Source organism: Nansenia antarctica (genome assembly GCF_963989245.1).
Source record: "Nansenia antarctica genome assembly, chromosome: 5".
In the NCBI taxonomy this organism is placed as follows: domain Eukaryota; kingdom Metazoa; phylum Chordata; class Actinopteri; order Argentiniformes; family Microstomatidae; genus Nansenia; species Nansenia antarctica.
Genome location: NC_137690.1, coordinates 26093114 through 26114885, shown reverse-complemented (window position 1 = coordinate 26114885; position 21772 = coordinate 26093114). Strand labels below are relative to the sequence as shown.

At 43.9% G+C, this 21772-nt stretch overlaps 1 protein-coding gene across 1 annotated transcript in view; it reads left to right on the top strand.

Moving 5' to 3' along the window:
- Positions 1 to 21772, top strand: part of smarca2 (SWI/SNF related BAF chromatin remodeling complex subunit ATPase 2) — a 60850-nt gene that overhangs the window by 20654 nt on the left and 18424 nt on the right. Inside the window, exons 8-27 of the mRNA XM_080530683.1 lie at positions 1134 to 1307; positions 1540 to 1713; positions 1992 to 2165; positions 2911 to 2961; positions 5324 to 5454; positions 6252 to 6309; positions 6559 to 6650; positions 6987 to 7134; positions 8899 to 9062; positions 11871 to 11937; positions 12045 to 12155; positions 13022 to 13264; positions 14049 to 14162; positions 14951 to 15055; positions 15578 to 15664; positions 16280 to 16326; positions 16459 to 16625; positions 17758 to 17921; positions 18068 to 18295; positions 20221 to 20247. Coding sequence (XP_080386809.1) covers positions 1134 to 1307; positions 1540 to 1713; positions 1992 to 2165; positions 2911 to 2961; positions 5324 to 5454; positions 6252 to 6309; positions 6559 to 6650; positions 6987 to 7134; positions 8899 to 9062; positions 11871 to 11937; positions 12045 to 12155; positions 13022 to 13264; positions 14049 to 14162; positions 14951 to 15055; positions 15578 to 15664; positions 16280 to 16326; positions 16459 to 16625; positions 17758 to 17921; positions 18068 to 18295; positions 20221 to 20247 — 2526 coding nt within the window. The remainder of the gene's footprint in view (positions 1 to 1133; positions 1308 to 1539; positions 1714 to 1991; positions 2166 to 2910; positions 2962 to 5323; positions 5455 to 6251; positions 6310 to 6558; positions 6651 to 6986; positions 7135 to 8898; positions 9063 to 11870; positions 11938 to 12044; positions 12156 to 13021; positions 13265 to 14048; positions 14163 to 14950; positions 15056 to 15577; positions 15665 to 16279; positions 16327 to 16458; positions 16626 to 17757; positions 17922 to 18067; positions 18296 to 20220; positions 20248 to 21772) is intronic.

Sequence of the window (21772 nt, the reverse complement as noted above, 5' to 3'; positions counted from 1 at the left end):
GGGATGGCCACATGGCTAAAGTACGTGCGGGAGGGAATCGTATATCTTTTATCCAGCGTTTGGATGAGTTTTTTAAACCCTAAGTTGCTCACAGTGTTAATAGACACCATGTCTTTAGCGAGGTAGCGCGTGATGGAATTTGTTATTTCACGGTGCCCTTTTCATATGGCGTAACAGCCGCAAACGACTCTGAAACACTAGTTTGCTTAACTTTGTTAGACTGGGCTACGGGACTTTCACTTAACTCTCCGTTTCTGACCGCACACTCGTCATAGAGCTGCCTGTGGTACTTTTTCAAGTGCTGATACAGGTTTGTGGTGTTGCCTCTGGATGTAGCGACTGTTCCACGACAGGTCGTGCACAACACCTGTTTTTGTTGCACATCTGTCGTCCTAAACCCGAAATACTTCCATACAACAGAAGTGCTGCTTTTCTTCGGGACTAAATCGTCCAACGTTGCTTCTGGTTCTGCTGAAGCCATTTATCCACCATGAATGTTGCTAGCTACCGAAACGTGGGCGTTTCACGTGCGATGTTGTTGTTGTACGTGTGCGTTCATTGACGTTGAATCCGACGCGCTGTATGACGTATCCCAAATCGCAGGCTTTGCGATTAGCTAATCGCATCATTTCAAATCGCGATTTCGATTTAAAATCGATTAATCGTGCAGCCCTAGTGCACACTGGCCGGGTAGGAGCACAGGTTAATAGCCTACAGAGCACTGTTATTCTGTCATGGTATGATAATGAAGCATGGTTCTTTTTTACTTGTTTGATCGATTGATTGATTGCGTAAAACTTAAGTTGTGAATGAATCGCGAGCGTCAATGCTTTTCTATGACACTACTGATGACGTATCAGGGTCTTGAACGGTTGTCCCATTTCATAGGGAAAGATTTCAACCACTACGCCTTGTGGCTCTGTTCAGAGGGTTTGGCTCCAAAGTGAGTGGCACTCCAAAACGAGCCGTAGGGGTAGGGAAGGGAATCGGGATTGGGCCAAACAATGCTGGTGGACGAATTATCCTCTTCTAGACAGCTACAGATCTCCATCTGCTCCAGAGGTCTTCTAGAACAGTCTGGTTGACCGTGCATTGTAGATTAGCCTTAACCAGGTGGTTGTCTCCCCCTGCAGCTGAGGCAGGACGTGGTGGCCTGCATGCGCAGAGATACCACCCTGGAGACGGCACTCAACTCCAAGGCCTACAAGCGTAGCAAGCGGCAGACCCTTAGAGAGGCCCGCATGACGGAAAAACTGGAGAAGCAGCAGAAGATCGAGCAGGAGAGGAAACGTCGGCAGAAACACCAGGTAGGTTTATGTACACCAGGAATGCAGACTCGTAGCCCTTTTGGCACAATTTTGCTTGGACTTCCAAATTAGATTTTTTAGGAATCTTTTCAGTAATTTGGTTTTTCTAACTTAGAGGCCTAGCATAACCCATAACCTTGTCTCTGATTTAGGTTAGTCAACGGTATTAGTCAACGGTATTCGCCAACCCGGTAATCGGTTGGAAATGTATCCTATTGTTCTTTTCTTTAAGGAGTACCTGAACAGCATACTCCAGCATGCCAAGGACTTCAAGGAATACCACAGGTCCATGTCTGGCAAGATCCAGAAACTCACTAAAGCTATCGTCACCTGGCACACCAACACGGAGCGAGAGCAGAAGAAGGAGACGGAGAGAATTGAGAAGGAGAGAATGAGACGACTCATGGTAGGCGCCTGTTTGTCCGGTCCACCTTGAAGAGCGGTGCAACGCTTCCATCAACATGAAATACTCCTGTAGCTTTAGTGTTTTAGTGTTTTCTTTTTTAACTACGTCAGACTTTCCACAGTGTGATGAACTACGGTGGAATGTGCTCAACTCTGTATTCTATTCTTCAAAACAAATAGTTAGTTTAGTTAGTTTGAATGTAAATAAAAGCCAAGGATAAAACCTATATTCAACCACAGAATTCTCGTCGTTGACTCTCTCATTGTCGCCTCTTCCAGGCTGAAGATGAGGAGGGCTACCGTAAACTGATCGACCAGAAGAAGGACAAGCGTCTGGCCTACCTGCTCCAGCAGACTGATGAGTATGTAGCCAACCTGACTGACCTGGTGTACGAACATAAGGCTGCCCAGGCTGCCAAGGAGAAGAAGAAGAAGAAGAGAAAGAAGAAGAAGGTGAGAGAATGTCAAGTCTCCCGGGTTTGTTATTGGAGAATTGTTTTGGCACTGCACCACTGTTGATTTACATTTACATTACATTTGATATTTTTGGCCATTTAGCAGACGCCTTTATCCAAAGAGACTTACAACAAATACATTTGACTAAGTAAGTAAATAATCTAGTCAAATGTATTTTTTTTTTTTTTTTTAAATGTTTTTTCAGATTTTATCCCTTTTTCACCCAATTTGGTAGCCAATTTAACCCAACTTAGCATCCAATTATCCCCTGCCTATTGCATTGGATCCGCCGCCCGACCCCGTGGCCGGCAGTCCCAGAGGAGGGCGCCAGGCAGACTAGGCTGACTGGCTCCTCGAGCCCAGTACCGTTATTCCGGCACCCCAGGGGGCGGTGTTGCGCGACGGATCCTAGTCCAGAAATACTCCTATACCCCCCCTCGGAAGCGGCCGGCCAATATGCCGCTTCCCGTGTGCCTCGGCCATTATCTGGATCTGGCGAGCCGGGATACGAACCCCGGCCCCGGTGGGCAGCATGCACTAGCGGCCAGTGCGTAGACCGCTACACCACCGCGGGGCTAGTCAAATGTATTTGTTGTAAGTCGATTTGGACAGCCTTTAAACCACTGGCAATTTGAACAAAGCTGCAGGCTTTGTTCTTAGATATTATACAGATATTGCTGTGAAGATTATTGTTCTGTATCCCATTATTGTACCGATGCACATTGTTTTGTTTGATCCACAGAAGGTAGATGGGGATGCTGAAGGAATGGCTGCCATTGGACCTGATGGCGAGGTAAGTGGAGTGAACAACACATTCTAGAAGCAAGATTGGAAATTGTGTATCTTGTTTTTGTTATTCCAATATAGCTGACTTTCAAAAACATAACTGAGAACATCTGCCACACGAATTGCATACAAAAGTAGAACATGTTGCTTACAGTAAACTTTGGTTTAAAAAAGGTTACCATGCCTTCCACTACCATAAAACAAAATGCTCATGAACAATCTCACTGGTAGGTCCAGACACTCCCCTCGTCACTGCCCCATCTCTGCAAATAAAATCGCATCACAATTTGTGAAAAGTGAGTCATACGAGGGCAAAGACCGCGAGTCGTCTCGACTTGTGGCAAAAGAAGTGTCAGAACTCTGGAGGGCCCCAACACCTAGCAGTGACTACATCTCCGGTGAATTCACCCCGGAGGAGTTCGCTGCTGCCCTCCAGCATCTAAAGCCAGGGAAAGCTCCGGGGCCTGATTCCATCTGCCCGGAGCTTATTCTCCATGCCGCACCCGCCTTGAAGTCCTGGCTGAGAGCGTTCCTCACTTCCTGTTTGCGCCAACTGAAGATCCCCAAAATCTGGCGAAGAGCCCTAGTTGTTGCGATCCCTAAACCGAATAAGCCCTAAGAGTTACCGTCCCATCTCTCTGTTATGCATCCCCTTCAAGATCCTTGAGCGTCTCATCTACGCCCGCATCGAACCAACTGTCGATCCGCTGCTCCCACGTGAGCAGGCCGGGTTCCGACGCGGGAGGTCGACCGTAGATCAAGTCACCCTTATGACTCAAGACATCGAGGATTGCTTTTCGACAAAAAAGAAGGCCGGGGCCGTCTTTATAGACTTGACGGCTGCCTACGATACCGTATGGCATCGCGGCCTCACCTGCAAGCTGCTCCACCTGCTGCCGGACAGGCACATGGTCAGAATGATCATGGAGCTCATCCGTAACCGCAGCTTTACCCTCACCACCGGTTGCGGACAGCTAAGCAGGCTTCAACGCCTTAATAACGGCGTCCCTCAGGGATCGCTCCTGGCCCCCCTCCTCTATAATATCTACACCTATGACCTGCCCAACACACTCTCGCGGAAGTACGCCTACGCAGACGACCTCGCAGTGGTGTACTCTGCTGGAAATTGGCAGTCTGTGGAGGGGATTCTGAGCCAGGACATGCAGACACTAGTGGCATACTTCCGGAAATGGAGATTGAAGCTTAGCGAGGCAAAGACGGTGTCGGCTGCCTTCCACCTTAACAACAGGGAGGCTAAACGTGAGCTTAGAGTACACCTAGATGGAACTCCCCTGCCATGTTCCGCTGAGCCAATCTATCTCGGCGTGACATTGGACAGGACGCTCACGTTTCGCCGGCACCTCGAGTCACTGCGCAAGAAGTTAACAGCTCGTGTGGCGTTGATGAGGCGACTGGTTGGCTCGGGCTGGGGCGCCGGCGCAAGGACCTTGCGCACGGCAGCCCTAGCCCTCGTTTATTCAACTAGTGAATACTGCGCCCCAGAATGGTGTCGCAGTGCCCACACCCGCCTCATCGACTCGCCTATAAACGAAGCCTTGCGCATTGTGAGAGGATGCCTGCGTCGTACCCCCGTGGACAACCTTCCCATCCTAGCAGGCATCCAGCCCGCAGGCCTCCGCCGCATGGGAGCCACAGCACGTCTCGCTTGCCGGGCCGTGGAGCTTAATAACCATCTGCTCCATGATAGGCTCACTATAACAGAGGAGCCCTCCCGGCGTCTCGAGTCGAGACACCCATTTGTGCCTGCCGCACAGGATCTCAGGCAGCAATGCAGAGATCTTAACATCAGTGCGGCAGGATGGGCGGATTATATGTGGTGCGCGGAGTGGGAGGCAAACACCTCCAAACTCCGCGACCACATCCCAGTCGCCGGCCCTGAGCCCCTCGGGATGGACTTGCCAAGGCTATCCTGGGTGAGGCTCAATCGTCTCCGGACCGGCGTCGGGCGTTTCTGCTCATCAATGCACAGATGGGGCTTGGCACCAAATGCGCCGTGCGAGTGTGGCGCAGAGGACCAAACCGCAGACCATGTTATCCTGGATTGCCCGGTGTACCACCCACCCAACGGGATGCATGGTCTGTCGGTATTAGATGACGAGACGATGACGTGGCTTCTGGAGGGGTGTCCAGAAATATAGCCCGGGTGAGCCCCTCAACCAGGTCTCGGGGTGGTAAAAGGGTAGCCCCTCGGCCTCGAGCCTGGTGGAGTGGAGAGGAAAACAACTACCCATACGCCGAAGAAGAAACAAAATGCTAAATATTACTGGTCTGAAATGTTTACTCTGCAGTCACTGGCTGAGACACATTCCATATGAACTATGTCTGTTCTAAATTCATTTGTGCTGTAGCCCATGGATGAGAGCAGCCAAATGAGTGAACTCCCAGTGAAAGTCATTCAGACGGAGACTGGCAAAGTTCTCCAAGGAACAGACGCTCCCAACTCCAGCCAACTGGAGGCCTGGCTAGAGATGAACCCTGGGTAAGTCTGTGCACATTTGCATTATTCTCCCCATGCAATCTGCTGCCAAGTATCAAAGATCACCCAGCTTGGTTCAGTGTGGTGCAATAACATGTTTAAATACACACACACACACACACACACACACACACACACACACACACACACACACACAGGTTTTGGTTTTATTATCCCTATTTCATTGTGTCTGGAATAGATGCAGTGATGCATGAATTTTGATTAAGAACTTTGAAATAAATAAAAACAATTACGTTATTGCATGAACATTTTTATACCTTTTAACTTGGCATAATTGGATGGCTCTTTTCTGTATACATCCCTGCCTGAGGTAAAATTGCCACAACACACGAAAATACTATATGACAGGGAGCCCATGACTTATTAAACCCCTGTAGGTAGGCTACATAGAGAGGGACCAAGCGGGTGGGGGCTGGGGGTGGTGTGTGGGACGACCACACAAAACATCCTCTCAAAGCCAGCGCAAACCAAGTCACAACTGTTAGATGCTATGAAGGAAACGGAAACTGTCTGCTTTTCAGCCTCTGTCCCTTGAACATGTGGTGAATGTTTTTGCATACGTGTGAATCAGCTGTCCTGTCACCTGATGTTGCGACGTTGGCTTAAAGTGCCCTGAGTGAACTAATGCTGTGCTTAATTATGTAGGGCCACCTACATCCCATGGTTACTTTTGTAGAAAATATTAGACTGTTCAGTTCGATAAAAATCCTATTTAGTACCAAATACCTTTGGTATTTCCTTGTTGGGCTCTTATCAACCTTTTTTGTTCTTAAACTCAGATATGAAGTTGCCCCACGGTCTGACAGTGAAGAGAGCAGCTCAGAGTATGAGGAAGAGGTGAGTGCCCTCGTCTTGACTCCTCATTAAAATCAAACAGACAACCCAGTGAGTTTAAATGAGACAGAAAGGCCCCAGGCCTGCCTGCACTAAAGGTGTCCTTTGTGGGCCATGGACTCTCTAAATTTCCCTGCTGTTATATTCATTATGGCGAAAAAGCTTTCCTGTGATCTTCCTTCCGACCTAACTATGCACTCAAACAAGATGAGTGAACCTCAATATGTGTTATCGCCACCGTGCCTTTTCTAGGATGAAGAAGAAGAAGTGGTCTCCAGGGCGGAATCGGAGGAGAAGAAGATCATCAGCAAAGTGCCTGAGATGGCTGGCCAGCAGATAATCCTGTATGTCTCACCCCTGTGGCTAGATTTGATCTCTCAAGTTGGAAAGAACAAATATATTTCAATCAATGTAGGCCTACATGTTATCCTTGATTATTTAAATTAAAAAAAACTGCTGTTGTTCCCCTTGAGGCTGTTTCTGTATTTTTTGGCAAGCCTAGCCTCCATCGATTATCAGTCAGTCAGGACAGGAGAACACTGTCCAGATCATCTCCATTGTTCAGTCATGTTAACTTATGAGGAGGTAAACATGTCTAGTGTTTGCTAACGAGTCTCCTGTTCCTCTCACCCCCCAACTCTCCTCTCACCTTACCCCTCTACTTACTCAACCTCTTCAAGGGAGACCAAGCAAGACGTGGATGACGAGTACAGTGTTCCGGCCGGTGAGCCAAGCTCACAGTCCTACTACGGAGTGGCTCACGCCGTCATTGAGAGAGTGGAGAAGCAGTCCTCACTGCTCATCAACGGGATGCTCAAATATTACCAGGTACATCAGTCGTCGTCGTCCCCCCACCCCTAACAGACACTTCCAGTTATAGAATGTTTGCACAAACATTACATCCAGTTAACAGTGGTGAACTGTTTCATGATACAATAATGTATACAACAATAATAGTTGATAGGAATTGATTTCGGAATGAAAATAGTTGTTTTTGTAGCGTCCCTGATTTCATTAGTAATCAACTTATTGACTGAAGTCAACTTATTGACTGTGCCCCAAATCAACCCTGTGTTTTCCTGCGTAAATGCCTTTAATTGCAGATGCAGATACACTTGAACCTAAGCTCTCATATGTATAGTGTCGTGTCACTGTGTAGAACTTTTTAGAGTAGAGGGAAAAGTAGTGCTTTTTAGTAGAATGAGGTGTTAGGTTGCTATTAGAAAGAAATGACAACGTGAGGGCTGATTCACGATTTGTTTAAATGAGAGCATGAGAGGAGAGGGGATGGGGAGTTGGAAGAGGACTGGGAGCTTGGTTCTAGTGCCTGTAGTTTCTCCTGTTTTTTAAATATAACGTCACCCCTGGGTCCCTCTGCTCACAACAAACAAATTTGCCTTAATACTTCTGACATGATGGACTTTCTTGAAGACCTTCAAATGTCTTCTTTTAATAAACTGTACATCTGATAAGCTTGAAATTCGCTTTCATATGGTCATGGCACTTGATGATCTAAAAAATAATAAAAATAATAATAATAAAATAAGTGATCCGCCCAAAAAAAGCTAATCAAAATTCACATTTCATATAGTTGTATTAAAACAGTTCTAAATCCAGGTCACTTTGCCCAATTGACCTGAAAGTGTCTTGGGTATCAAGGACATCCCTCTGAAGAAGTACCAACTTTGGTGTTGTTCATATTTTATTTATAAAAATAAAAAAAGAAGTACTGGTGGTATTTCAGTACTATCACCAAGTGACCAGAAGAGGGAGGCAAAGACTACGTGTTGTCTGTAGATTAATCACGTTGTTACGATATGAAACTTAACCATTTCATTGCTGCTTACAGCTATATTTAAGGAAGGATCAGAAGGGAGTACATTTTTAGGGATAGATATCGAAACAGTTCAGAATCTTTACTGCTATTGGTTAAAGAATATCTACTTGAAATGTTATTTTTTTTACAATTTTTTTTTGTTACAATGGTTATTGTTAAGGGTTTCACTCGTCATTCGTCTCTTACTTCCAGTTTTGATAAAGATATCATCCGATACCTTCCTGCTTCAAAAAATCATTTTGAGCTCTGTGACTTCATCATCCTACCCCCGTGATCATTGTAATCACTCAGTCAGGAGGCTAAACCCAAGTCTTTCGTACCCTGACAGCTCTTCCAATAAATATTGGGGATTATCAGTGAGAAGCAGGTGAGGATAGAGGACGTAAGGATGAAATGAGATTTATGGGATTAGACTGTGGGATTAGAGCGTGATTCAGTGACTAAGATCAGTGTGAGCTGAAAAGGATTTTAAAAAGCACAGAGCATTTTTGGACAGTCAAGAGTGTTGGAAGCAGGAAGATATTGATGGTAACTTTGCAATTATTGAAACTGGGAATAAGACAATAATGAACACCCTGACTCAGACTCCATATACTGTATATTGATCCATTTCACAGCTATGTCATAGAGGAGCTGCATACACAGACTCAGGGCAGAAGTGAGAGACAATGGGAGAGCATGGGGAAAAGCAAGGTACTTCAGAGACGACTGTCTGCAACATGGGCTGTTTCTGTGTGTTCCTCCCCTGTGGTCAGGTCCAAGGCTTGGAGTGGATGGTGTCCCTGTACAACAACAATCTGAACGGCATCCTCGCTGATGAGATGGGCTTGGGCAAGACCATCCAGACCATCGCCCTCATCACCTACCTGATGGAGCACAAGAGGCTCAATGGGCCCTACCTAATCATTGTCCCTCTCTCGTCAGTATCTCAAACATTTGTGCAAATTAACTTAATTTCGAGATGTATTGGGACATTCTGCCCTGAGTGTACAGGCTTTCGTTACTCAAGCCAATATTTATTGTTTGAAAGAAACAGTTTGAAAAATGTTCTTTCTAAAATGTGTGATTCTAGACAGTAATAGCAAGCTCATACTGCCTATATTTTAGACTTGCTTGCTAACACTTTTGCTAGAAAAAATATTATTTAGGTAGCTAGGTTGGCAAAATTGTTCAATTCTGTGATGTCAAGGGCAAATTGGTATTGGCTAGGTAACTATCTAGCAAGCTTTCAACCTTCAGTATGTATTCACCCCCCTTTCACCACTTTTTCCACATTTTCTTATGTTACAACCTGACTATAAAATCAATTGAATTTACCGTATTTTCCGCACTATAAGGCGCACCGGATTATAAGGCGCACCTTCAATGAATGGCCTATTTTAGAATTGTTTTCATATACAGGGCGCACCGGATTATAAGGCGCACCGGATTATAAAGCGCATAGAATAGAAAATACTGCAGTCAAACGTTTGACTGGGGTTGCGTTACGCCCAAGCTCCACCTACTGCGTTGCGTCACCTCTCCATCGGTGTTGTGTCAACTTCCCGTTGTCCATGCTCCACCTGAGCGTTGTCACCGTCAACGTTCTACCTGCTCCACTGTCAAAAATATATATTTTTCCACCTCAAGTATCAGCCGTTCGTCATCCATTTTTGCAACAAGCGTCAAGGACCTGCGGTGATTCACAGCTGACTCGCGTGAATAGCAATTCGCAATAGCTGCGACCACGAGATATAGAGTAGTTAGCTACAAGCATTTTCAATCTGGTATTATCTCTATTAGTGGATTAACCGCTGTGGTGATTTAACAGCTGATAAAAATACATCAAGTAGACTACAAACAGAGCAAAACAATAAAACAACACCAGAAAACAACCAATAGGCTATACAATTATAACCAACAACCAATATGTGACAGCTCCTGGTGAAATGTGCAACGTAATTTTTCAGTTTTGTGACTGAACGCAGCCACAGCTACGAACGCTGCTAACAAAACACATCGCTACGAAGGTCTAAACTGTATTTTAATAACATGACAACATACTGGGAGAACATCGACATGCTAAAAACACATAACACGTACACATAACAAGATGAACACAGTTCTTGCTTTTGAACACGAGCTAAAACGAAAGTATGTTTACACCCTCCCTTACCGGTAGCCTCCGGCAAACGAGAATAATGAATCCAATACACAAATTATAAGTGTTTAGTGATCGTTAAACTGTTCTTTATTATATCGAGTTTAAAACTTCAAGTTGAAAGCACCAAGAAGGGCCGCCTCGAAATTCATCGATGTTCATGTCCCGTGCTCGCGCTGTTGCCTTCATTCGAATAGTGACTGTAAAGACGCTTCTACTTGCGGCTCTCTGTTCAACAACCCACTGTTGGAGTTTGTCCTCTAACTGTGTCTAACTGTGGCCATCTCGCTTTGTTCCCTTGGAAACTCTGTTTAGTCTTCTTTACTTGGGGTCTTTATACACACAAGTGGTGTGGGACTGTGAGTAAGCACAACACCGGTGTTTACTGATTACCGTAATGCTGCAAGCGGTGCGGCTTTGTAGTTTACCAGTCGTACTGAAACATTTTGACAGAGCGCCTTGAGCGCCGTGTACAACCAGTATGGATCAACCAATTAACAAATTGATCCATATATAAGGCGCTCCGGGTTATAAGGCGCACTGTCGTTTTTTTGGAAAATTAAAGGCTTTTAAGTGCGCCTTATAGTGCGGAAAATACGGTATATGTTTCTCACTGATCTGCACAAAATCCTCCATAATGTTAAAGTGAAAATAAGTTTTTGAACGTTTAAAAATGAAAAGCTGAAATGTCTTAAGTCAATTAAAAAGTCAAGAACTATTCAGCCCCTTTGCTATGCCACTCTTAAAACAAGTTAAAATGCAGAAATGTCTTTAACAAGTCAGCTGTGATACAGCAAAGAAAGTGGCTGGACATGTGTTAATCTGTATTACATTTAGTGCAAATCCAGTTTCCACACCATCCCTTGTGTGAAGAATAATGGTAAAGCATCATGTTATGGGTATGTTTTTCACTGGCTGGGGAGTTTGTCAGGATCAAGTGAAAATTATGAAATTCGCTGAGTTGGTAGTGACAGCCTAATGCAAATCAGAGACCCTACTGAGTAACTTGTTGAAGACATTGCATTTTAGCTGATTTTAGAAGTGTCATAGCAAAGGGGGTGAATACTTGTTAACTTAAGACGTTTCAGCTTTTCATTTTATATTAATTTGTAAACAGTTCTAGCAAATATGTTAGACATAACAAACATAAATAAATACAGTGACATTTAGACATTTAGTACCCAAAATGATTCAACATACTGAGAAAGATCCTGAACTTGCCTTCCAATTTCGCTTGCACAGTGTGAGAGAGAGGATAGGATTGGAATACATGGGCAATGAGATTGATCTGCCTGGGGGGCCTAATTGAAACCAAAGTGGCTTTTCCCTCACAGAGAGCAGAACTGGCATTAACCCAGATGGTGTCTGCCAAACACAGCCCATGTTTATGCGGTTCCTTCTTCCGATGGTTATCTGCTAGATGAGTTATTTGAACTCTGAGGCGAAGACAATTATGTACATTAGTGGGATACGCTGCTTTGATGTACGATTCTGAGAGCTGAGATCTTAGATTCAATGCGGTGAATGTTGTTTTCCTGGGCTTCAAAACCCACATACATTATTCATCCTCACGTTTTTTTCCTCTAGGACTTTGTCCAACTGGGCCTATGAGCTTGATAAGTGGTCACCGTCTGTTGTGAGAGTTTCCTACAAGGTGAGAAGCAATCAATTTACTTTGTTTCATTTCTCGTAGAGTACTTTCTCTTCCGATCCCCTCAGTCCCCCTTTTGACCTTCATGTCCTGTTCATTGTTCTTGAAAGGGCACCCCTGCCATGCGAAGGTCGCTAGTGCCTCAGCTCCGCAGCGGGAAGTTCAATGTGCTCCTCACCACCTACGAGTACATCATCAAGGACAAGCAAATCCTTGCCAAGGTAAGAGGGACCAGAGCAGAGTGTGTTAGACATCACAGGAGGGGGTCAGGAACTAAGCCGGCAGGCACTGGTCCACTAAAGCCAATACACTTTCTCTCCTATGTGACACACTGGTGAAAAGGTCTGCATGTCGGCAATTCCAAAACTAAAGTGTTTTTTTTTTTTTTTTTCATATTACAAAGTGTTGAAGAGCCCACTCAATATAACAAATAACAGTTTTAGGATCACTAAATACTTTGTGAATTTGATTCACTGTATCGTGTCCCGTCCTGCTTCAGGCTATTGGGTTAGTGATACATGACTTGTAAACAAACTTACGTTTTAGGACTTGTTCAAAAGCAAGGACTGTGTGATCATCTAATTATGTGTAGTTATGTGTTTTTAGCATCTTCATGTTCTATGTGCTGAACATGCAGTTAGATAGTTCATAGTAATGTTCCTTCTTAGCTGCTAGCTAGCTACCAACGCGATGGTAGCAAACACGTCTGTTTCTCCGGTATTTGGTTTGAGGTGAACATTCAAATAAGTATCTTCTTTATCTATTTCAATGTATGACACATCATTTGAAAGCCTACAATCTGCACTTTAATAATCTGTAAAAAAACTTAAAAATGACCTTGCCCTACTTGGGGACTTTTTCACCAGACCCTGTCACATATTCTGCACATATATGACACACACACACACACACACACACACACACACACACACACACAAACACACACAAACACACACACACACACACACACACACACACACACACACACACACACACACATACACACACCTTTTAACACAACACACACATACATGCAACCATCCCCCCCCACACACACACTCAACCCTCCTACCACTTACACACGCAGATCCGCTGGAAGTACATGATTGTGGATGAGGGCCACCGCATGAAGAACCACCACTGTAAGCTGACCCAGGTGCTGAACACTCACTATGTGGCACCTCGCCGCCTCCTCCTGACGGGTACGCCCCTGCAGAACAAGCTTCCTGAGCTCTGGGCGCTGCTCAATTTCCTGCTGCCCACCATCTTCAAGAGCTGCAACACCTTCGAGCAGTGGTTCAACGCCCCCTTCGCCATGACTGGAGAGAGGGTAAGGGCCGCAAAATAGGCTTTTATAGCCTTTGATAGCCTTTTAAAACAATGTATCTTGCAGATATCCTATCCACATTCCTGCACTTGAATGACTTTGAAATAGAACTGCACTTGTTGAAAGCATACGTCATTGGTTAGTGCTGCATTAATAATGATTTACTCAGCACTTGATGAATAATACATGCGCACATGCCACATTGATATTTTTAATTTAAGTATTCTAGGCACTTCACCCTAAATTACTCCAGGGAGACTGTCTCTGGAATCTCTGTCTCTGGAATCTCTGTCTCTGGAATCTCTGTCTCTGGAATCTCTGTCTCTGGAATCTCTGTCTCTGGAATCTCTGTCTCTGGAATCTCTGTCTCTGTAATGTCTGTCTCTGGAATCTCTGTCTCTGGAATCTCTGTCTCTGGAATCTCTGTCTCTGGAATCTCTGTCTCTGGAATCTCTGTCTCTGGAATCTCTGTCTCTGGAATCTCTGTCTCTGTAATCTCTGTCTCTGGAATCTCTGTCTCTGGAATCTCTGTCTCTGTAATGTCTGTCTCTGGAATCTCTGTCTCTGGAATCTCTGTCTCTGGAATCTCTGTCTCTGGAATCTCTGTCTCTGGAATGTAGATCGCTTTGGACAAATGGATCCTTCAAATTGTTTTGCTTCTTAGTAGTTTTTAATGAAGCTCTCCCAAAGCCAATGTTCTTGCCATGCTCCAGAAATGTCACAAGGTATTGTAGTAATAGTCATAGCACATAATGTACATGATACAGTGTCCTTGTTGCCTCCCTAGGTGGACCTGAATGAAGAGGAGACCATCTTGATCATTCGCCGTCTGCACAAGGTGCTTCGCCCCTTCCTGCTGCGCCGACTGAAGAAGGAAGTGGAGTCTCAGCTGCCAGAGAAGGTGGGTGGGGCCATGACAGGGTTTCTCTGCCATTATTGGTCATCCTGTCAGACCCAGGTCAAGTACGTATGTCATACAGAATCTACTTTCAAATACTAAGTAGCGCTTGTTTCGGGGGTGCCCGTGGGGACTTTTTTCACCAGACCCTGTCAATCATTTTTGAATGGTGTAACCAATACATACATCAAATAAAAGTGAGAGAATCCCTACTTTAACCTCACAGTAATTGTTTGATTTCAACTTTTGTTGAGTGTAGAGCCGTAGGAAGACAATTATTTTCACTCTCCCATTCCATCATTGAAACCGAAACTATCCATATTTTAATTAACAGAAGGTTAGACGATATAGGCCCACATGTGTAATTAACCTTCCGTTAATTAACATATGGATAGTTTCGGTTGGTTAGTTTTTTTATGGATAGATTTAATCAAACAAGATTTAATTAACCTAACCCTAACCCTAGTAGTAAGGAATCTGACTGTAAACCAACAACTGTTAAAGGCAGTAGTGGACCACCTGATGGTAGACTTGACCAGATAATGTACATTTTTTATTTGCTCATAATTATCTACTGTTCCATTTTCTTTCTTTTGCACTGTATTGCTGATTACTGTTCTTTTTGTATGAAATGTGCTATATAAATAACAATGATTATTACTTACGTTTAACCAAGCTCAATGATTATTTGTGGAATTTCACCTGGGTGTCAAAACGTTTGCCAGTAGCATACAGCTAATAGCACAGTCACTTTAATAACAGGTTTGCGTTTCACATTGTTCTTTCCCCAGGTGGAGTATGTCATCAAATGTGACATGTCTGCCATCCAGAAGGTTCTATACCGCCACATGCAGAAAGGCATCCTCCTTACAGACGGATCAGAAAATGACAAAAAGGTAAAGAGGCAGGAACAGACTCAAAGTTTAGGTTCATTCAATCAACATCATTGTTCATACAGTATGTGGAAACATATCGCCTATACATTGTATGGGTACAAGATCATACTTGTCAAGTAAAAGAAACACAAGTCAGGCTACATATGAGAAGCTTACAGCATATTGTAAAAGACCGGTGAACACTGAGTTCAAGGAGGATGAGGATACCTTGAGGCACTCCTTGGGTGACAGTGGCTGTAGACTTGCAGTTGTTGATGACGATATAGTGACTTTTGTCAGAGAGGTAGAAGGTAAACCAATCAACATGGATATTGGAATCACCCAGCAGTAGAATTGCTGGTGATATGGGACAAGAGCTCAGTCAGGAATGTGTACAGGTCAGAGAGGAATGGAGGGTCAAGCTTGGGGGTGGGTAAGTATACTGTATATAGTTTTCACATAGGTTGAATCAATATGCTGAAGATCATGCAAAATGACTTGTGCTCCAAAGCCTTAGTTTGCTTTGCTTTTGTGTCTCCCCAGGGTAAAGGAGGGGCAAAGACCCTGATGAACACAATCATGCAGCTGAAGAAGATCTGTAACCACCCCTACATGTTCCAGCACATAGAGGTGGGTGCTACAGAGGGCCTGGGTGTCGGGGAAAGAACCCTAGCCTGTTCATTCCAGCGTGTGCTAAAACGTTTTAACAAAGTTCTTTTCAAGTTTTCAGCATTTTAATTAGTCGGTCACGACTTTTCACTGTCCTGGCGCCCCTGGGGTGGAACGAGCTTCCCCCTGCTGTCAGGACTGCAGAGTCACTACCTATCTTCCACCGTAGAGTGAACACCCATCTCTTCAGGCTACATCAACAGTCCCTGCTAAACACCTCCTCATCAACCACTACCCCCCTGTAGAGTTTCTAATTTAAAAAAAGCAGGGGAAAAAACATTGTAATGGCCCCAATGCCCCCCAGGATCTGGCATGGATTACTTTTTCTTATGATGACGAAGGATTCATTAGACAAATGTATTTGTTGTAAGTTGCTTTGGATAAAGGTGTCTGCTAAATGCCGTAATGTAATGTATACTGTATATGTAATCGGTCCCAGTATATATGCAAATGTTTTTGTTTTGTTTTTCTTAATGAACAGCATTCTATAAAATACATTCATATTTCAACAATTAACCCAACTTCCAGATTTGATATTGACATCTCATTTAGAATAATTTATATCCTCTCTCATAGGAATCATTTGCTGAGCACTTGGGCTATCCCAACGGCATCATCAATGGGTAAGCTATTCAAAGTGTATCTCATCGGTAAGTCCTACTAAAGTTATGTGGTGTAAAACTGCAGTAGAACTCCTTCTGGAACCTTTGAGAAACACTGCATTGGTAGACATTTTCCCTCCATTTCCTCCTCAGACACGAGCTGTACCGGGCCTCTGGGAAGTTCGAGCTGCTTGACCGCATTTTGCCCAAGTTGCACGTCACCAACCACAGAGTCCTGCTCTTCAGCCAGATGACCTCACTCATGACCATCCTGGAGGACTACTTTAGCTACCGCAACTTCCTCTACCTCCGTCTGGACGGTGAGAAAGGTTCACAAGGAGAGGCCTGCATGTTTCTGAAGGCGGTCTTTCTAACCAATCCATATCTGCCAGTTACACAGCTACGTAATACTAGTATGGGGTACATGTTGTCAAAGGGGCCCTGATTGAAAATAATGTAAATACTGTTTCAACCCAGGTTTGCTTGACACTGTATTATCCTCCATTCTCTAGGCATACATGTGTCTACCAGCGTGCACTTTGAGCTGCAACGTTTGCAGGAAAAGTGTTATACAAATAAAAAGTTATTATTATTATTATTATATTACCGCCACAGAAAATGTCACCAGCCAAACAACCAGTAGTTATCCTCAAAAAGTATGGTACGGATACAGTTTGCTAAATAGCCTGCAGAGGTCTGGAAAAAGGTATTGTGGACAGATAATATTAATATTATCATAAATCAGAGTGATTGCAAAGGAAAGTTTGGAGAAAAAAGCATCTGCCCAAGATTTACAGCATACCACCTCGTCTGTAAAACATGATGCAGGGGGTGTTAGATTTGGGCATGTACACTGATGAGACAAAACATTATGACCACTGACTGGTGAAGTTACATTAACATTGATTATCTTGTTACAATGGCACCTGTCAAGGGGTGGGAAATATTAGGCAGCAAGTGAACAGTACGTTCTTGAAGTAGATATGTTGGATGCAGGAGAAATGGGCAGGAGTAAAGACCTGTGCAACATTGACAAGGACCTAATTGTTATGGCCAGGCGACTGGGTCAGAGCATCTCTGAAATAGCAAGGCTTCTGAGGTGCTCCCAGTCAGCAGTGGTGAGTAACTACCGACAGTGGTCCGAGTAGGGACAAACCAAAAGCTCTTTTCAGTTTTACTAGCTGTTTGTTCATTTTGAGGAGACGGATCTACCAAATTGTGGAACAGGGCTGAATAGCTAACAGTTACAATAGGGCTTGTAAGCGTATCAAGTGAGTTTTAAAAGCAGTCAAATTAGTAAATGACATGCTATTTTCAATCAGGGCTCCCTTGCACCCTAATAACCTCAACTTCTCTGAGGAAATAGATTAAAACTGTCTTTGGATCAGCAGTGCGTCCACTCAACTCCCACTAAGCGCATATTAAGTTCACGCTAATCTCGTGCTGTTTCAGGGACCACCAAGTCGGAGGACCGTGCGCTCCTGTTGACGAAGTTCAATGAGAAGGGCTCTCAATTCTTCATCTTCCTGCTCAGTACTAGAGCCGGAGGCCTGGGCCTCAACCTGCAGGCCGCCGACACTGTGGTCATCTTCGACAGCGACTGGAACCCCCACCAGGTCAGGAGAAGTCAAGTCAATCTTTATTGTCCCACAGGGGAATTCAATACTTAGACTTATTGGTCAAACAAGCACAATGTCCTCACACTACTCTCCTCTCACTTGCTGATTCATCCATTTCTCCCCTCGCCATTGGCTGATCCCAGGACCTGCAGGCCCAGGACCGCGCCCACCGCATCGGGCAGAAGAACGAGGTGCGCGTGCTGCGCCTCTGCACCGTCAACAGCGTGGAGGAGAAGATCCTGGCCGCCGCCAAGTACAAGCTCAACGTGGACCAGAAGGTCATCCAGGCGGGCATGTTCGACCAGAAGTCCTCCAGCCATGAGCGCCGTGCCTTCCTGCAGGCCATCCTGGAGCACGAGGAGCAAAACGAGGTGGGCCACTCCCAGCATCTGATCATTCTCCTTGAGGAGAGTTGGTGAGGTTTGTCTATGGCAGGGCTGAGAGCTACAGGGTGTGCAGGCTTCTTTTCCCGCCGAGCTCAACACAGCGGTTCGTAAACATTTTGTCTGGCGACCCCCTTCGTTCCCAACCCACTGATTTGTCAGCATACTGTCATGGCTACCCTCCCACGAGTGTTAACCACTGCATAAAACGGAAAGCAGAAGCTAAGATGTAACAAGTATAAGGGTTTATTTTTTCACAACAAGAAGTGCAATGCAAAAAACATATGCAGTGTCTGTATGTGTCAGCCATCCAGATCTTAAATAGGCTACAGGCACATCAGAGCTGCCAATCTCTCAAAATATGTGTAGGGAAGGAAGGGGATAGGGGAGGAGAGGAAGAGAACACACACACACACACACACACACACACACAATAATAATAATAAATACAGTGAAATTGGAAAACCATTACATTTACATTTACATTTTTGGCATTAAGCAGATGCCTTTATCCAAAGCAATGTACAACAAATACATTTGACTAAGTAATCATCTATCCGCCAGTCATAGCAGGAAAAGTAATCTGGCCTGGGGCCATTGGCAGTCGTCATGCTAGAGAAGAAGCATTCTTTTTTAATTTTTCCCCCTCTTTTTTTGACACTGGGGAAACAGTACAGGGGGGTAGTAGATGTCTCAGGAGGGACAGTTAGGTGTAGCCTGAAGAGATGGGTCTACGGCAGGAGTGATTCTGCAGTTCTGACAGCAGTGGGAGGCTTGTTCCACCAGTGGAGAACCAGTATAGTGAAGAAAAAAAACTAAATTGATCTCAGTACACTGAAATAAGTACAAATAAATTGACATACTGTATATTCAGCTTGTATTGTCACACAATAGTTATTATTATTTTATATGGGCTTATTGATGGAAAATGTTAAGGAGACCTCAGGGTTTAGTGGTAATCATGGATTTCATGAAATGAACATTCATGGCATTCTCCTCCAATCAAAATCATGTAGCTTGGGGGGTTTTGAAACATTTCAAAACCCCCGCTCTCCACACAGGCTGCCCTGCGCTGCAACCTTCTTGTGAAAGCATCTACATTCTCTAAGTGTCAGGATATTGCTGTTGGGGTCTTGTAGCGACGGGTTCAGTGTGTGTAGCTTGTCAGATATGCCTGCCAAGGACGCAAGACTTGCCATCCGTTTCGGGTCAGTGAGGTGGTGTGCAAGAGGGGAAAGCGCGTCTGATGTGAGTTTGTGTAGACAGAGCATCCAGTCCATTTCTTTCTCTCAGAGGAACAGTATGGAAACACTCTCAATTGTGCATCTAGACTACTGAATAAAAAACGCTACATTAAATGTTTAAAAACTTCAATACAAATTGTTTAATACATTCAGACAGAAAATCGTCTCACAACGCCTCCCATTTTTTTATTACCCCCCCCGAGGGGTCACGCCCCCCAGTTTAATAACCGCTGCTCTAACACACAGCTGCTCATCAGGACCTTGTTTTGCTGAATCAGGTTTGTTTGTGGAGGACTGGAACAAACACCTGTACACCCTGTAACTCCAGGAGTAGTGTTAGCCACCCCTCCTCATTAGTTTGCCTTTGAGCTGCCAAGGTTGTTATGTTATGAGAGAAGTATACTGTACACAATATATAGTAGACTGCAAAAACTGTTTTTGGAAAAACGACATAAAACGATGTTGACATAACAACATAAAATCATGACTTGGGAAGTTTTGACCAATAGTCAAATAAAAAAGCACACAGAATGCTTAATTGTATGCAAATTGACTGTGCTGCTTATGAATCACTGATACATGTATTCATTTAACAATTATACAATTTCATCAAAGAAATGTCGTTAAAAATGTTTGTCTCCTGTTTTTGTTTTTGTCATGTCAATGAAGGATGAAGAAAAAAGTCAGATGCCTATGGTAAATATATCACCTTGTTTGTCCTAATGGTTAAATCTAGGAGATCGGTTGTCAATCGATTTGCACATACTTAAGACAAGACAAGAGTCTTCACTCCTGTATTTAGGTGGTGCAAACACTTAATGGATATGGTCTTATGGTCTGTATTTGTATTTGTATTTTTCATCTTCGATTCAGCAACATAACAGGCACAAATAAGATATACTCTACAGTATATCGCTCAGGAAGGCTTTATTGAGGGTCTTTTTCCAGTTTCCTACGTAGTGTGTCAGCCAATTGGAACCGGTTGATTAGGACTTTAAAGACCTACTTCTTTATTTGGCTCTCAAAGCTTCTAATGTAACTGTGGCTCGGATGTCTTCAGAACACTCAACACAGCTTTGATGTTGATGTTCAGAATAGGTGGTGCAATGTCCTGCTCAGAAATGAATGGTAATCCACATTGATTTTGACTTTACTGGAAAGTGGAAGGATTCTGTCTTTATTTCACTATGTATAAACGCCAACAATTTGGGTTTTGAATTGAATTACTATGAGGTAAAGTAGAGATTCTTCAATTCTTCTTTTTTCACCATTTAGAAATTACAAGCATTTGTATACACAGCCCCCCAATTTTAGGGATCCAAATGTAATTAACAATCAAAGGCCTAATTAATGCATGATACTATACAGTGCTCTCCATAAGTGTTACATCATTTGTAAAGGCATAGGAGAGCTGTCAATGTCTAGTATTGATTTGAAGCTACAGTTACATTTTCCTTTGGAGTCTGCTATTGGTGTCAGGCAACATAAGGACCAAAGAGATCATCACTGAAAGTCAAGCCATCAGAACAATCAAACAGCCCAAATCTTAGGTTTACCAAGATGAACAGTTTGTAACGTCATTAAAAGACGGGAAGACTTCTAAAGTGGATGATCAAAGAATGCTTACCAATGCTCACCATATATATTAGTTATATATATTATGTTATATATATATAACTACCCCATAGATCAAGAATACTCTCCGGGAGGTAGGCGTAAATGTGTCAGAGACCACCATCCGCAGAATACGTCACCAGCCGAACTACAGAGGCTTCACTGCACTAGTTATCCTCAAAAAGAAGGTGGTCAGGTTACAGTTTGCTAAAAAGTACCTAAAAAGTCTTCAGATCTGGAATTTGATCTTGTTGACAGACGAATTCAAATGATCATTATCAGTTTGGAGAAAAAAGGATCTGCCAAGATTTACAGCATAGCACCTCATCTGTGAAACATGTTGGAGGGGGTGCTATGGTTTAGGTGTGTACAGCTGCCACAAAAACTGTCTGTCAGCAGCAGACTGTATTCTGACATGAACAGAAACATCTTGTCTGCTCAAGTTCAAGCAAACGGCTCCAAATTCATTGGATTGCATGATACAGTAATACAATGATCCCAAACATACTGCCATAGCAACTAGGGAATCTTTCAGGGCCAACAGGTGTAAAGTTATTTTGACTGGCCAAGTCAATCTGCATATTTAAATCCAAACAACAACTCGAGA